This window comes from Symphodus melops (assembly GCF_947650265.1).
Source record: "Symphodus melops genome assembly, chromosome: 8".
In the NCBI taxonomy this organism is placed as follows: domain Eukaryota; kingdom Metazoa; phylum Chordata; class Actinopteri; order Labriformes; family Labridae; genus Symphodus; species Symphodus melops.
This window is the reverse complement of record NC_136698.1, coordinates 25,512,362-25,527,728: the sequence shown is the minus strand read 5'-3', so window position 1 is coordinate 25,527,728 and position 15,367 is coordinate 25,512,362. Positions and strand designations below refer to the sequence as shown.

The window sequence follows — 15,367 nt, the reverse complement described above, 5'->3', positions numbered from 1 at the left end:
CTGGATTAATCTTTTTTTTTCATTGTTTGGTAATAACGGCCTGCTCTCCTTACTAAGTTTTTGTAAACTAGGTGATTTGGGTTTTATTTCCTTCTTCACGCCAGACAGCTCTTTAGCCAACACCAAATCTGATTTACTTTTTGATTTCTAGAATATTCCATCAGAATACAGTACGGTAGAAAGGTTGCAGTAGGACAGTGAGGTGGGAGCAAAGGCCGTAAATATTGGCAGGTGTGGGTCGGGGGGGTTATACTGACATCATAGCTAACGCCTTGCTGTATGGGATTAAGTAAAGGTCACGTGATTAGCCCAGTGGCAGCCCCCCCATGTTCGTCCAGAGCATGGGGGGGCTGTGTCTCCTTCACGTGCAAGACCTACACTGTCTCGGGTACCAACTCAGAAACACATTTCTCAGAGTGTCTCAGTCTGCAGTTAACTCTCTGAAGTATGTGTGTAGTCTACTAGTTTACTTCTACAACCTGTGCGCGTAGTCAGAAAGGTTCAAAGCCATGCGAAAAATCCTCAGTGTTTTATGAGGGCTTGTTTGGCTTATATATCATTAGCATTCCTTGCAGACTTAGTGAGCAGTAATAACCACAAAGTACATTATGCTGGTGGGAGTCAGGTGCTTCTCAGTACCGTGGTGGGGGAGGGGGCTGTGTTCACAGATAATTTTACAACCTATTCTCACTGGTATATTTTCAACAGAAAATACACTTTTAATCATTTGAGAAGGTTTCTACACATTGATTATAAATCTTTGAACTTTACTCAAGGCCCCCCCCTCAAGGCACATTTTCTCAATCAGCCTCTTACTATGAACAATCCTAGGGCGCAATACACACGAGAGATTTCTACATTTGAGACTTGCCTGAAATCTTACTGGTTTTAAACTGGGAAAGTCGCTGGTTGCAAAGTTTAATTCTACAAATAGTATGTAAGGAAAGTGCTGGTAGATGTACGGCCTTCCTGGAAGTTTTCATTTTGATGCGTTATTTTCTGCAGGCAGTGTTTGCTTTGCTGTTCAGATCTGATGAATAGATGTGGTGGGAGGGTTGCAGATTTATGGGCCAAATCCAATTTATGGAACTGCTGCTGTTTCAAAAGGGAAAAAATAGTTTGGATTAATAGGCTTGTTCATCATTAAAAAAAAAAGAAAAAAGTTTAAATAATCCCAAATAAAAACAACGTATTTTAGGGGCTTTTGTGACGGCAGGAAATGATGTAAGAGTTTAGAAAATATTAATAAATGTTAAAAAGATGTTAGATCAAGATGCAAAATAAAAATCCCTCACTGGACGAAAACGGATGTGACCATAGACACGCTCAAGTATTTATTTTAGGTTAATTGATAAAGGAGAATAAAAGGGGTGATCACAGAACATATTTTTAAAGATTCATCTAAAAGTTGTCAAACAGCTATCTTTGTTATTACAAAACAAGGCTTTGTATTCTTATGTTTTATATATTTTTGATGTAGAGTAAATTAAACCAATGTGTGCCTTGAAGCTAATTAGCTTTTTATAGACCACCTTAGTTTGTTTATTGATTGAAAATGAGAGAGCATGCTTTATTTTGGCGTGCAACGCTTTACAATCGGCTAATTCAAGCGAAGAAGAAGCTCTCGTGGGTGCAGTACGTGGTTGAGACTTTATGTGAAACAAAGAGTAGAACTTAAAGATGAGGCGGATGAAGAGGAATCATGTCCGAAATAGGAACATTTATATTGTGAGTTACATCCTGAAGCATAAGATGTAGCAGTGCTACACCTTTTTGGTTACAGCGGAGGTATTTTCTAAATCCACAGGGGACAGTGATTTTAATTAAAATTTTTATTGGATGTTTCGTACACTTCTTGAACACATTGTTTTAATTGTTCTGATGTGCATATTATAACTGCATCCACCATTTTGTTATCTGAACGACCTTGTTTTGTTTTTTTTATTAGCTAAATTGAGATACGAGAACTATTGCAAACAACTGACTTATTCAGTTCAGGTTATAGGTAACTTCCACGTGTTCAGTTGAAGCATCATGTCAAGCCGTAAAACTTCTCACATGAGAATTTGTTTAGCATGACGTTAGGATCGAAAGCTGATCTTACACTGCAGTCAAAAGTGACCTGAAACAGATCTGTTCTCAAAAGAGTAGAGTCTTGAGCAAAAAGAATTTAATTAAGCATTAATGGTCGACACCACTGGTTCCGACTACGGATAAGATAGCGAGATAAATGCATTATGGGATCTTTGCGGCACGTTTTGAGAATGGCTCGCCAGTTACGGCTCCACTGGTTCCATCGAGGACGAAAGGGATCGCACTAGAGAACTTGACTTGCCCCTTGATGGTTGTACACCCGCTTTATGGCGGTAGTACCAAACATTATTTTATTTAGTTTTTCCTCCTTTTTGCTCGAGGTTAAACAAGAGGTGAAGTAGCCTCAATAAATACACCTGATTGGATAGACGCACGGCTATACCAAGCAGTTGCTGGATTCATTTGCGTAGAATAGACTTGAGGTCAATTCTTGTCTTGAGACGCGCCACAAAGATCCCATACCACACTGAGCGACTGTCTCTCCGACTCTCCATAGGAAATTAATAGCATCGAGACGCCATCCGTTGCGAGCTGTCCGCATAGTGCCGACTGCAAGAAGCATGCATCAGGTTGAATAGACCTGAGGTGGAGCGTCATTCTGTGGGAAACACGGGGCTTGCAGTGTGAACACAGAGACACAGAAAAGGCAGCTCTCTGTGCGTCTGCAGCAGCATGTGACTGCATGTGGAGAGCAGACAAAACAGTATGACGGTCGACCACCTTCAAACAGCTGATCCTTTCTTCTACATGGTTACGTCTAATCCAACGGCCTTTGGATCAGTGTAGTAACTGTGCCTTAGAGAAACATCTCTAGTCTAATGAGACAAGGAGATACACTGAAAGGTTTTCACGAGTGGCCCATTCTTTTTCTCTTTCATTCACTGAAGTTCAGTTTTAGGCTCCTGTAAGTTACCATAAACGTTAGCATGGTACAGAGTGGTGCAGTCATGAGTGTAGCATAACTTATATGATCAAAGTGTGTCTGGTTATGAGCAGAGTAATGAGCACTGTTGAACCATATATAATCAAGATTCCTTCCTGGAAAAGCTGCATGTGTGACTTTCTTGGAGTGGACGGTGCTAACTTTAGACACTTTGACTTAAAGACTTAACATTACAGCTGCTGAAGTTAAACCGTCATATGTATGAACAGCAAAGCAACAGCTTCATTTATTAGTTGGACTTTTGTAAATCATGCCTGCAGCTTTTAACAGAAGATAAAAAAACAAACAAATTCCATCCAAAATGTCAGAATGTCAACATGACGTCAAGAACTGCTTCTTTCATTTGTCCATCTGCACTGACGTAATATGTGCAGTGTTTTCCCACACAAAGATGATATAAGACAGACATAAATAAATATTAATTTAAAATCAGTCTGATATCACCATTTGCAATCAATAACCTTTTGATTCATTTGTTCTTGTCTCCCTCGTTTTTGACCCTTTGTCAAACCTTGCCCTCACTGGGAAGCGACTCTTTGTCAGGTCCTGCTCTTCTTCTTGTTACGAGATCAGACAGAATCTGTTTTCACCAGTCAGAGAAGAAGTGATGGTTCTGCTATCAGGTGTGTTTCTACCATAACAGGTCAACTCCATATCCTTTTAAAATTTGAACTAAATAAAATCTGTGTTTTGGTCTGAATTGAACGATTTCTAAGTAGCCTAACTTTAAAATTCAAACGGAAACTTAACACCGATGTGTTGTTAAATAAAAAAAACAAAAAAACAAAACACATTTTGTTAACTCTGTCAGGTATTTCATTTGACAGAAGTGATATAACTCAGCTATCTTGATTAATTTAATAATGATTTTTGAAGAGTCCTGGACCTGGACCTTCAGTGCGCACTGGGGCGGTTCGCAGCAGGACACACTCGGCTGGCCTGGGAACGCCTCGGGGTCCAACCGGAAGAGCTGCAGGAAGTGTCTGTGGCGAGGGAAGTCTGGGTGTCTCTGCTTAGACTGCGACCCGGACTCGGATAAGCAGCAAAAAATGGATGGGTGTTTTTTTAAATTTGCTGATGTCATCATTTCCATTGTTTAATGAATATATTTTCAATTACTACATTAATCACGTGATGCATATTATATAGTCTGAAGTCTTTGTTTGATGTCAGCTCTAGCAGACGACTGTTTACTCACTGAGGTTTAACCTTTGTGAGATGGATCGTTACATTTATGTTCACAGTGATTGATAAAATAAGTTATTTTTGTTAAAACTGATATTTGTTATTGGAAAGACACATTTTATAATCAACAAAAATAGTGTTTATTTGTTGAAAAAAAAAAGAAACCTTTTTTAACAAAAATTCATTTAACACTTCCTTTTATTTAAAATACTGTGACTTTTTGTTTGTCTGACAGAGTTGATCTTAGCTACAGAAAATGGGAAAGTGGGAAAAATGAATCACTGGGATGTTACAGGGTTTAATAGCTGAGACTTCTGATCTTTATCTCAATTCATATTTTATTACAGATCACTCGCGTTGTAAAAAAGATTTTTGTACAAACTCACTTTTAAATAGGAAAAGTTAATTTCACATGAACTCAACTGTCTGAGAGGCAATCAGCTAGTTATTTATTTATTTAATAACAGGACGGTGCGTCAGTCAGGACAAAGGAGGTCTGATGAGAGGATCTAATATTTAACTTTGTCTGCCTCATTGTCCAGCAGTGAGTGTCATAACTATGGATGAAGGCAATCAGGTAGAGTTGGTCTTGATTAGTACGGATGGATGTTGAAATTCTGCTGATATCAGAAGACTTCTTAACTTTGGCACATTTGAGTAAAGTGCATCATGACGTTTGTACCGTAAGGGTAAAACATTCACGTTCCCCAGAGAGTGTAGGATGATAAAGGTTTCTGAGATAGCTGTTTCAAAGTAACAACATTAAGCAGTAACAAAGTCATTCATGAAGGACACAGAGTTTGTAGTGAAAGTGGTATCATCATTTAAAGCCCCTAGCTTACTCCCATATCTCCTTGCCGTACATGTGATTTCTCTGTTCTCTCTTTAATGGCTGACCTCAGCCCACAAGACCAGGGTGCCGTCTCTTCCCCGGGCCATCTCCTCTGTGTAACATTCATGTTCCTGTGTCGCAGGAAACACTCAGTCCAGACGAGGTGACTCCACGCGCTCAAAGGGAAACATTGTCCTCCTCCTGATTTCTAGGAATAGAGACGGTTGATGCTGGAATTTCATTGTAATCCCTCGGCTTTAAAATTCATTTGGAGAGAACGAGTTAATGGCTAAATAATTTTGTCACCCATTTTGTCCAGTTCAGTGCATAGATAATTTTAATTGTGGGAAGGTTTTAGCAGTTGGAGCTTCTAATTACTTGGGTCCTGTTAGTCTGGTTCACTGGCTTTGCTCAATGGTGACCGGATGTCCAAATCCTAATCATCTCACTTATGTTGAGTCAAGAGGAAACTAATCAAATGAAACAACCTCAGATACAAAGTCAATTATCAATAGTGCCAAATCCATGTTTGTGTTAAAAAGCTTGAGATAAATAAATGAAGGATAAAATTAAAACAGTAAAGTTACACTTTGTTGTTTGGTTGTCATTGTTTTTTTTGTGTTTTTTTTTTTTCAGTTTTACATTTCATTTCCTGTTTTATTTTGTCTTTACTTATCCTTTTTGTTTGTCTATTTCCTGTGTTTTATTGTAACTGTGACTTTTTGAGTTACCAGTGTTTCCTGTTTTATTTTGTTGTGCTTGTCCCTCGTGGGTTTTTTTGTCTAACTTCCTCCTTTTGTCTGGTTTCCCTTCATTTCGACTGCCCTGATTGTTACTCTCACCTGTGTATGATTACCTCTGTGTCTCATTAGTTTCAGGGAACATCTCAGTTCCCTTAATTGCATCCAAGTGTCCTCCAACTTGTCTCCTCCACTTGCGTCTTAGTCCCTCCCACCAGAGATGCAAGGAAACGAAGCAGAGGAGAGAGGAATGAGGAAATCAGTTTTTAAAGACATGAGACGTCCTTTCCTCTGCAGCGTCACGTGAAGCGACCTCAGCTGATCACATTCAGCTGTCCGGCGTTTTTTAACAGCTGTTTACGTCCGCACAAATGCTCACTGTATCATTTCTAACCAAACACACAGGTCCAGTCTTTTCAGCTGATAACACCTGAAGAACAACCTGCAGTCTGATTAAAACTAAAAGGACCATCTCTACTGAGATTAACATTGTCTATTTATTTAGAGCTCTGAAGGTAAAGAACTGAATGTAATGTGTCAGACTCCCTCTGCATCATCATCAACAATTAAAATGACAATCTGATGAAAAGAAAATCAAGGAATCTTCTGATCTTTACATTTTAACACCTCATATTAACAGAGCGAGGGCCGAGGAGATAAACCCTGAGTGTACCTTCCCTTTCCTAATCATTTCACATTTCTACCTTCCTGAGTTATATGTGCTGCTTCCTCGTGACCACTTGTGACACTTTTTTAAACTCTAAATTGTTGGGTTTTATTTTTATTACAATAAAATACTTTGTTGTCCCCCGGGGGGAAATTGGTTCTCACTATTGATGAAACATTAGGTAGAAACACACAGCATAAGACATTACCATGTTACCATATCATGAACCATGACCTGCTCTGAAAATGCAGAGTGATAATGAGGCAGGTTTCACATCAGCTTTCTAAACCGTTCCCTCTGACCTTCTGACCTTATTTGCTCTTAGTCTAGCTTAATGGGCTCACTGCACACAGTACTTAAAATAACTCATTTTATTTCCCTCTAAACCAAGCCTCAGAGTTTCATTTTTTTGACACCTCTCTTTTTCTGACCTGTCTGACCTTTCTTTACCCAAATATCTTTGAAGTTAACGCCACCCGTTGAAGTCAGTTATCGGCTTTATATTTGACAGCTCTGCTTCCCAGAACATATTAGCATTAAAAATTAGAATATGTTTACCTTTAGAGTAATGTTTTTGTGATCAGGAGGTGATGATGCCCCTGTGTCATAGCTTTGTGACACGTTTATTCTCATTTCTTCGTATTTTTATTATTTTATTTTTTTTTAGCAAAAACAGCATAGTAATAAATATAATAAAAGAAATGTCAATTATGGATTTATTATAAATAGTTAAAGAAATAAACTTTAAAGTGGCTAAAAGTATATCTCTTTTGTTAAAAAAAAGTGTTTTGATTTGAAATGTTTGTTTTTTTCCACAGATTGAGTTGGAGTGTGGTGGTGGACGTGTTGGAGGTGTAGGAGGTGGTGGATGTGTTGGAGGTGTAGGAGGTGTAGGAGGTGTAGGAGGTGGAGGAGGTGGAGGAGGTGTAGGAGGTGGGAGGGGAGCTAATCAGTGTGGGGATTTTGGTTGTACAAAGTGGAGAGAAAGGTTGAATGGGAAAGTTTTCTGCTTGGAGTGGAGAGAGAACATTGTGCCACTCCCTCCCTCCTCCTGACTCAGAGTGCTCAGCAACATCTCCCTCCTTCGCTGGGGAGCACAGGAAAGGAGTAGAAAAGAAAGTCGGCAGGTCTTAGCTTCATCAATATATATTTATAAAAAGCCCAGCAACAGTACCAAACATCAGCATTTCTACAGTATTTCGGAATGATTTACTTGTGATTCTTGCAGTTGGATATTTATCTTTGACATCATATCAAAGCATCATTGCTTCAAACCATCGTCATTGTTGTTGTCTTCATCACCTTCATCATCATCACCCAGAACAACTTCCATCTTCAACTTTTAAGGTAAGCTTTCATTTCTGTCACTTTTTTTTGTTCTTAGAATAAAAGTTTCAGTTTTGGTGTGAAGTTAAGATTTGGCCCTGCGTTCCCTGTGTGGTAGATGCAGCACAGTAGCGGGCTTTGTTCGAGGGCTTTTAGGCATTACATCCTAAGACTGCTGTACAGCTCTTCAAAAGCTTTTCAAAAATCCCTTTCATTTCACTAATACATAACTGGCTGTGTGGTTTTTATTTTATGTTCTATATTTTCTGAAAATACCTGATACTGAAAATTAAAATGCAGGAATAGCCAAGCACTTGACACACAACACCCTTCTGTTGCATTTATCTTTGGGTTTCAACTTTTGTATCTCTCCGCATTTCATAGTTGATATAGATTCTGTAATTGCTGTGAAGGAGGGTGAAAATTTTAAGATAGCAGCTTGTGTTTGTCGTCGCTCACAGCCCTCCAGGCGGGATGTCATATAAAAAGGATGATTCTTCTCTGTGGTGAGCCAAAGCTCAAGCATTGGTCAAGCTTATTTTGTGAGGTGTAACTGAACAGCAGGCAGCATTCATTGACTGACTTTACTGAGTGCCAACAAATGGTGCGAGTAAATGTAAGAATAATAATGCATCACTAAATTACTAAAATGTTGGTTTTGTTTTTTACTTTTTCATATACTATTCATGATCCAGCTTTAACCTTTAACCAGCTTTAAAGCTGTTTAAGTCCTAATCTATGTTGACGACGGGTCAGTGCTGTGTGGAATGTTAAAGGGATGGCCCTCAGGAGTTCTTTTCCAGGAAATTTCTGAAGTTGGAAGGATCAGTTTGACCCTGCACCGCTGCCTGACAGGACTGTAGCCTCACTACTCAAAGAGGTTATTATCACAGTGAGCTCAAATGTCACACGTGAGTTCCTGTTGCCTTTCATGTGAGCAATAATCCCATCGAAATCATGCAGCCTTCTTTGTGTTTGCCAGGACCTCATGTCTGCTGAAGCTGACCTCATGCTGTGAATCAGTCAGCTGTTATAATACATGCTGGCTCCCTTTGCTATTGTGGTCTCTGAGAGTTTACATGTACAATAACTCTATCCCATACACTGTCACTGACAAGTTCACCGTCACTTTATGGCCTGAGGCTCAATCAGCATGTAAGGATTTAGAGTCTCAGCTTTACAATAGAGCTCCTTGTTCCTGTTTGTTCCCTGGGAAAGGGAGGTTAGTGTAACTGACGTCTCAGCTTGAGCTGGTTAAGAATGTGATGTCACTCATCTGTATCATTAGGAAAAAGGAGAAAGTGTGCTAAAAAGACAGAGCTATAACTTTAGATTTGCTGTAATCAATATGTTCATTTACATTTTCAAAACTGGTTTCGTAAGGCTCTCTGTAGATTAAGAATCTCTGAGATCTTTTGCATGACTACATTTTTATGCAAGGTGTATTAGATCAAGAAAATCAACAATTTCAAAACTATTATCCATCCATACTAAATCACCCTATAGGCACAAATAATCACATTACCCCCTGCTTCATAAAGGCTGATATCGCAGCAGGACATTTGGATTGCTCGGAGAAAAAGCGAGCCTCCTGCAGATTTAGGCAAAAGAAACAGCAAAGACAAGCAGTTCAAAAATTCCTGTTCACACTTTTTTTTATGTTAATTTAAACACTGCACGTCTCGGCTGATGTAGTTTGATTACTTCCTGAATAAAGGATTTTGTGATTGTGGCATGACAAATCACTGTATGGAATGTTTTCGCTGATAAGACCCAATCAGCAAACTAATGTGACTGTTTGCCTTATTGTTTCCAAGATTCCCTGTTTCATTAAATACACCAGCCAACCAAAAAGTTTTTAAACTAAACACTAAAAGTGTGTGTAGCTCAAGTTTAGAAACAGAAGGAATAAAAGTTTTTTTTCACTCTCACTGCAACTGCAGCAATCTGTTTTTAACAGTGAAACTAACAGTACGCTTCCCCCTGTCATCAATTAGCACATGGAGGCATGTAGTGAATAACACAGGAACTAGTTAGCATTAAGAGAGTGATGAGAGGTGGTTACACTTGATATGTATAAACAAACTTTTTAAAGTCAACACTGACATAGTTAAAGCCAAAACCTCTTGGCTCTAAACCGAACTAAGTAGTTTTGCTTCCTGTGATCAAACTGAACCTTGTTGCAACCTTTTCACAACATTAAAGGTGGTTTGGTTTTGCGATCAAAACTCTTTGGCAAGGTTTTGCATGAGGTCATTTTTGAGGGGCTGTTTAATACTTCCATAATGCATTTGATTTCAAAATGGACTAAACCCTGATCTCCGCTTTGTAAGTACTGTGTTAATTCAATTAAGCCATCTAATCGTATTTCTCGCAGGTACTATTATGAAAGTACAAAAACTCTGCGCACGACATTTACTAATGCACACAAATGCAAAAAGCACTGTTAACGTATCAACTGGCCACTAACAATACAGCAACAAATGGTATATATAGAAACAGCAGGCAACTGGCTAGACAAAATAGCATTTAGCTTGGTCATATATCAATGATGCTAATGAGCTCTTACTTTTTATCCTTTACCCCAAAGAACGTGTTTGAGTGTTGTGTGAAGTCAAATGTATAATATCGTAGCCTATAAGACTGTTTTATTAACATTTATCTGGCAAGATGCAGGCACAAAATACTACCATACCAGAGGCAATCATGTAATATATTCCTGACCTACCATAACATAGACGGTGGACAAAGTTAGAAACAAATCAGGGGACATATTAGCATTTAGGTTACTTTGGTTTTTGTCAACTCGCCCATGAATGTACACGAGTGCTGTTCTCGTCTTTTCGTTCAGAGTTAAAATCAGTGTTGAAATATTATTGTAAAGGCCAAACAATAACCCAAAACTAAACGGGCAACTGTTTTAAAGTGTCTGAGGTGGTTGTTGAAGTTTGGTCACCATAAGTATCCGGTTAGTTTGACTGATCTACATGTTTGGTGTCACATGGGACTCAAACCCTGGTCGCCTTGATAGAAAGGTTCTGAATAAAAATATTTCACCTTCACAAGTTTATTTTCACAAGTACTGTTTATCTCCTCATATGACATTACATGAAAAACAAACAGCCCACACCATAGACGCACAGGAATAACCAACGCTGATAACCAGGGTTGTGTAAGGATAACCCTAAATGCTATCCTGGTCTCTGTGTCCTGTAGGAAACCAAAACTCAATGTGAACTTATTTTTGTGTTAGCGTGAACCATGATCTCTCTCTAACTGGACAAGTAGTTTCTGCACTAATCTGCCGGTTTTCCAAAATGTAGACGGGCCGAGGATAAGGCACCGATAGTACTTGGTTAGGATTCCTAAAAAGATGTATTTGTGCTGAAATAGTTCATTAGTAACAAACGTTTTTTCACATAGACCTGATCTAAACGAATGTGTCTTTCTTTACTACACAGATCATAAGAACAAATTAAAGAACCTGTTTGTCAAAGTTTAACCACCGCTCACCACTCTTATAGTGTCACTGGTAACGCAATTTGTTTCCATACCCAGAGTACATCACCTGCTCAGTATACAATGACACACAATCACACAACAATCACAAGGACTGAATACCGTCAACCTTAAAACTGATGAAAATGTCACATGTGCTTTTGTTTTTGTTTCCGGTTGTCTTTGGGGAGTAAAGTTGAGGTACAGCCTTAACCATTATCTGCTCCAAAATTTCACCCAGTATTTTCAAAACTTTGAAATTGCATTTTGTTTCGATCTATGCACCGAAAGTACTGGGTGAGATTTAGAAAAAATTGACAAGTTAATAGATAGATAGATACTTTATTGATCCCGAGGGAAATTCAAGGACATTTGAATACAATACATTTTGATAAAGATGTAGTTCCCTCAAATCAACATTTTCTTGGTCAGTGTTCCGCTCAGATTACTTCCTGCAAGAACTTCGTTGCACTTTATAATAATAATAATAATTAAAAATAAAAAAACTCAAGGCAGAAATAGTTTGACATGTCTTCATGACGAGGATACAGAGTGAATGTTTTTTCTTTGTGATGAAAGCTCAAACATGAAATATAAGACATTAACATGACTATAAATGTGCGACATAATTTATTTGATAATTTATACAAGGAGCTGTATGCTATTGTATGCAACTGCATCTTAACATGATGTACTTCTCATTTGGTGAAATGTTGCCTATTGTTATTTTAGGTTGATAGTTGAAATCGCCCATTTTGACATATCCACAAAAATCTAATGTTTACTTCCTACCTTCCAGCTGCCTCACCATGTACTTGGAAAACAAAAGCAACCTGGATATTGAGTTGTCTCAGACATCAGCCCAAGGCCCACAGGGAAGGAGTAGCCTGAGGTCACCAGAGGCCGTCGCAGGGAACTTCGAGGAGCTTCTTTTACTGCAGGGATTCTCAGAGCGGAGAGAAACCCAGAAGCTGCAGTCTACAGGTCTGCCCACGGGACAGTGCGCCATCCACAACGATGGATTTGTCCCTGTTCGACAAGAAGATGGGTACGACTACTCAAATTGTGTTTCTGCTCCTTAATGGGAGTTTGTTGACAGGATTTTGCATCATTCCAAGTTGTAGGGAATGTTTTGAACATGTATTGAGGATAAAGGTGTTCTGGAGGGTCACATGGTGGAGCTTCATGTCAGTGAGTGGGAGGGCAATTATATCTGTAATGCAAATTATACCTATATGTAAGCTGGAACCATTTTTACCAAATGACATTAAAACACCCATCCATTAATAAATCATAGATCATTTTTGAGGCCCACAGCTGAGATTTCACAATTAGCAAGTGAGTAACATAATGGTTGCTCACAGTCATTTCTCAAACAGACAATCAGTCAGTTTTTACATTTAATTTTGTCAACTTATAGCATTGTAAACCCAAATGAACCGATATCAGATACTCACAGTAACATGCTCTTTGATGCATCATATAGAGAGTCAATAAATCATTTTATATTTGTATATAGTAGCACCCATTCATAACAAATCGAGACATTTAAGAAGAAGCAAGCCAAAGACCTGACTCTTTGCCACATATCAAAGATTGAATGGAAATCCATCATCAGATTTATATATTCTGTTTGAGGTGAGGTTGACGACTCGGTCCTCAGAAGTCAACGTGAAGTTCTAACTTTAAACCAACTCATCAAGCGTTTACTTAACTTCACCCTGTACTTCTACATCGTTTTCAAACTGTCGACCAAACCAATATGTTTTGAACCACAGACTGCCTGTGCGTATCACAGCATTTGTATTTGTGGGCCGAGAATAGATTGTTAAGATTCTGCATGAAAGAAAATGTTTAAAAAACATATTTTCAAACCAGGCAAATTAAAAACTAGTGAATTAACTGGTTTAGTTGTAAAAGCACCTTGTAAACAAGTGTCTTACTCTTTACTCGCCTGTCTTGGCCAGGTCTCCCTTGGAAAAGAGGTTTTTAACCTCAATGGGACCAACCTGGTTAAATAAAAAGAAATAAATTAAAGGTGCTATATAAATAAAGACTTGCATACTTACTTACTTAACAAAGTGCAGCAATAAGTAAATGTCTTCAATTCACTCCACAACATCAACTTTAAATATCAGAACAAGGTTTTTAAGACATTTAAGACATTAAGACATTTGCCCAACCATTTTCTGAACAACCATGAACTCAGTAGAAAACCAAAATGTCTTTCATAAGTCAAGAAGTATAACCAGAGTAAATTTTATATTTATGTGTATAACCTATGTGCGTGTTCTGCTGCCCTTAAGTGGCCCATTCAAAGCTAACAGGCTGGAAATGTGTGTTTCTGTGACCTTTAAACAACAAAGCTTAACATTGGTTTACACATTTTTCTGGAGTTGTGGTTTAGAAAGGGAATTCCATGAATAAAGCACCAAACGTGTCCTGCTGTAGCTTTTCTTTGATGTAGGACACAACAGTTTTAAACACATGTGCAGAATCATGTTACACGTGGCTTGATGCTTAAATCTTTCAGGGGTCTCTGAGCATACCTGGAAAATACTAGAATTCTTGTAAAGTTCAAACCTTCACAGACTCGGGGACTTAATGGTGTGTACGTGGGTGTGTATCTCAGCCGCTCAGTAGGGTCTTAATCTCAAGCCCGTGGTTGTGACGTTATTAGGATTAAACTGTAGAATTTTTCTCAGCATAAAACAAGATCTTTTTGGCAAGGCTTCATGTTTGGCAGCTAAAATGAACACAGGCTCTTAACATCCTAATTTTTTCAAACCTGTTTTCAAACCACTTTCAAAACTTGAGAGTTTTCAATGTGATAACGACAAGTGGCCAAAAGATCCAGATGTGTTTGGCAGTTAAATCAACAGACAAAAACACTCAAACATGTCATGGAGCAGAAACAACAACAGCAGACTCGACAGAAGTAGAAGTGCTCAAAACAGTGAATTTTTTAAAAGTGTTTTTAATCGTACTATGACTCGATGACGTTAACGTAAAAGTCTTACCTTTTACCAAAAGTTATCTTTAAACAAAGTACCACCAGAAACCTGCTGGACCAGAAGAGAATAATTCACCAAATATGTCGATATTCAAGAAACAATAAAGGTTTCTGGTCAGTTTAAGCACCAACCAGTCGACTCTCTGTCACTGCTCTCATCATTTTCAGTTCTACTCGACACCTGATGGGAAAAGCCTTAAAAAAAACATCTGTCCAAATTGGGCACTTTATCAAAAACCTATTTTTATTTATACTTTTAAGTACTTTCATTATTGCTAATAAGACCATTTTATAATTTGTGACACTACATTTAAAATGGAGTGATGTCTCCCCCCCCCCCCCAAAACACACAATGCTTTCTGTGTGTATGAAAACTAAAACATAATAATGGGATGAGGGTCTAAAAAGCATGACTACACCTCATACAACACATTAGACTGATATAAATTTGAATTAGGGACACCAGAAGGGACCAGCTTCCTCTGGAGCAGTACCAACTGATCATGCCTTTTTTTTGCTCAATTTAACACAACCCTCTGCTGTCAAGCTTTGGCTGAGAGATTCTTCTCATTTGCAGGATTAATTTTCTATCCACACAGGACTCACCTGAAAAATTGGCAAAATGAATTGAAAGAGATGAGAATGTTTCCACATCCTGTAAAAGAAACATTTTAGCAACCTGGGGTCCAAACTTCCAGTTTTTCCTTCCTTGAGGGACCAAACGTTGTTCTTTATGTTGGTACACAATCAGAATGCCTAACATTAAAAACGCTCATGTTTCTTTCATGGCTGTGTTGTTGTTGTTTGTCAGGAGGCTTCGGTCCTCGTCTCAGCTCCAGCTCTTTGCCTTTTTTTTTTAGGTTGATGGAAACCAACAGGGGCCTCACTAAGTTTATTTAGTGTCCATGGTAAACATGGATCCAGTCATATCGCACATTAATGCCTTTCATATATTAAAATGATCTTGGCATGGAACTTCTTTTGTCATTTTCAATTTTCTACAAAAAATGACTTTTGACACGACAATGAGCAAAATCAAAGTATGCCACAGTAAGACTTTAGGTTAGAT

The 15,367-nt window shown here is 38.4% G+C and overlaps 1 protein-coding gene across 1 annotated transcript in view; it reads left to right on the top strand.

Moving 5' to 3' along the window:
* The first annotated feature begins 7,689 nt into the window (after nt 1-7,689).
* The window catches only part of oca2 (oculocutaneous albinism II), a 52,836-nt gene continuing 45,158 nt past the window's right edge, over nt 7,690-15,367 (top strand). Inside the window, exons 1-2 of the mRNA XM_079350611.1 lie at nt 7,690-7,808; nt 12,085-12,333. Coding sequence (XP_079206737.1) covers nt 12,095-12,333 — 239 coding nt within the window. The 5' untranslated portion in view covers nt 7,690-7,808; nt 12,085-12,094. The remainder of the gene's footprint in view (nt 7,809-12,084; nt 12,334-15,367) is intronic.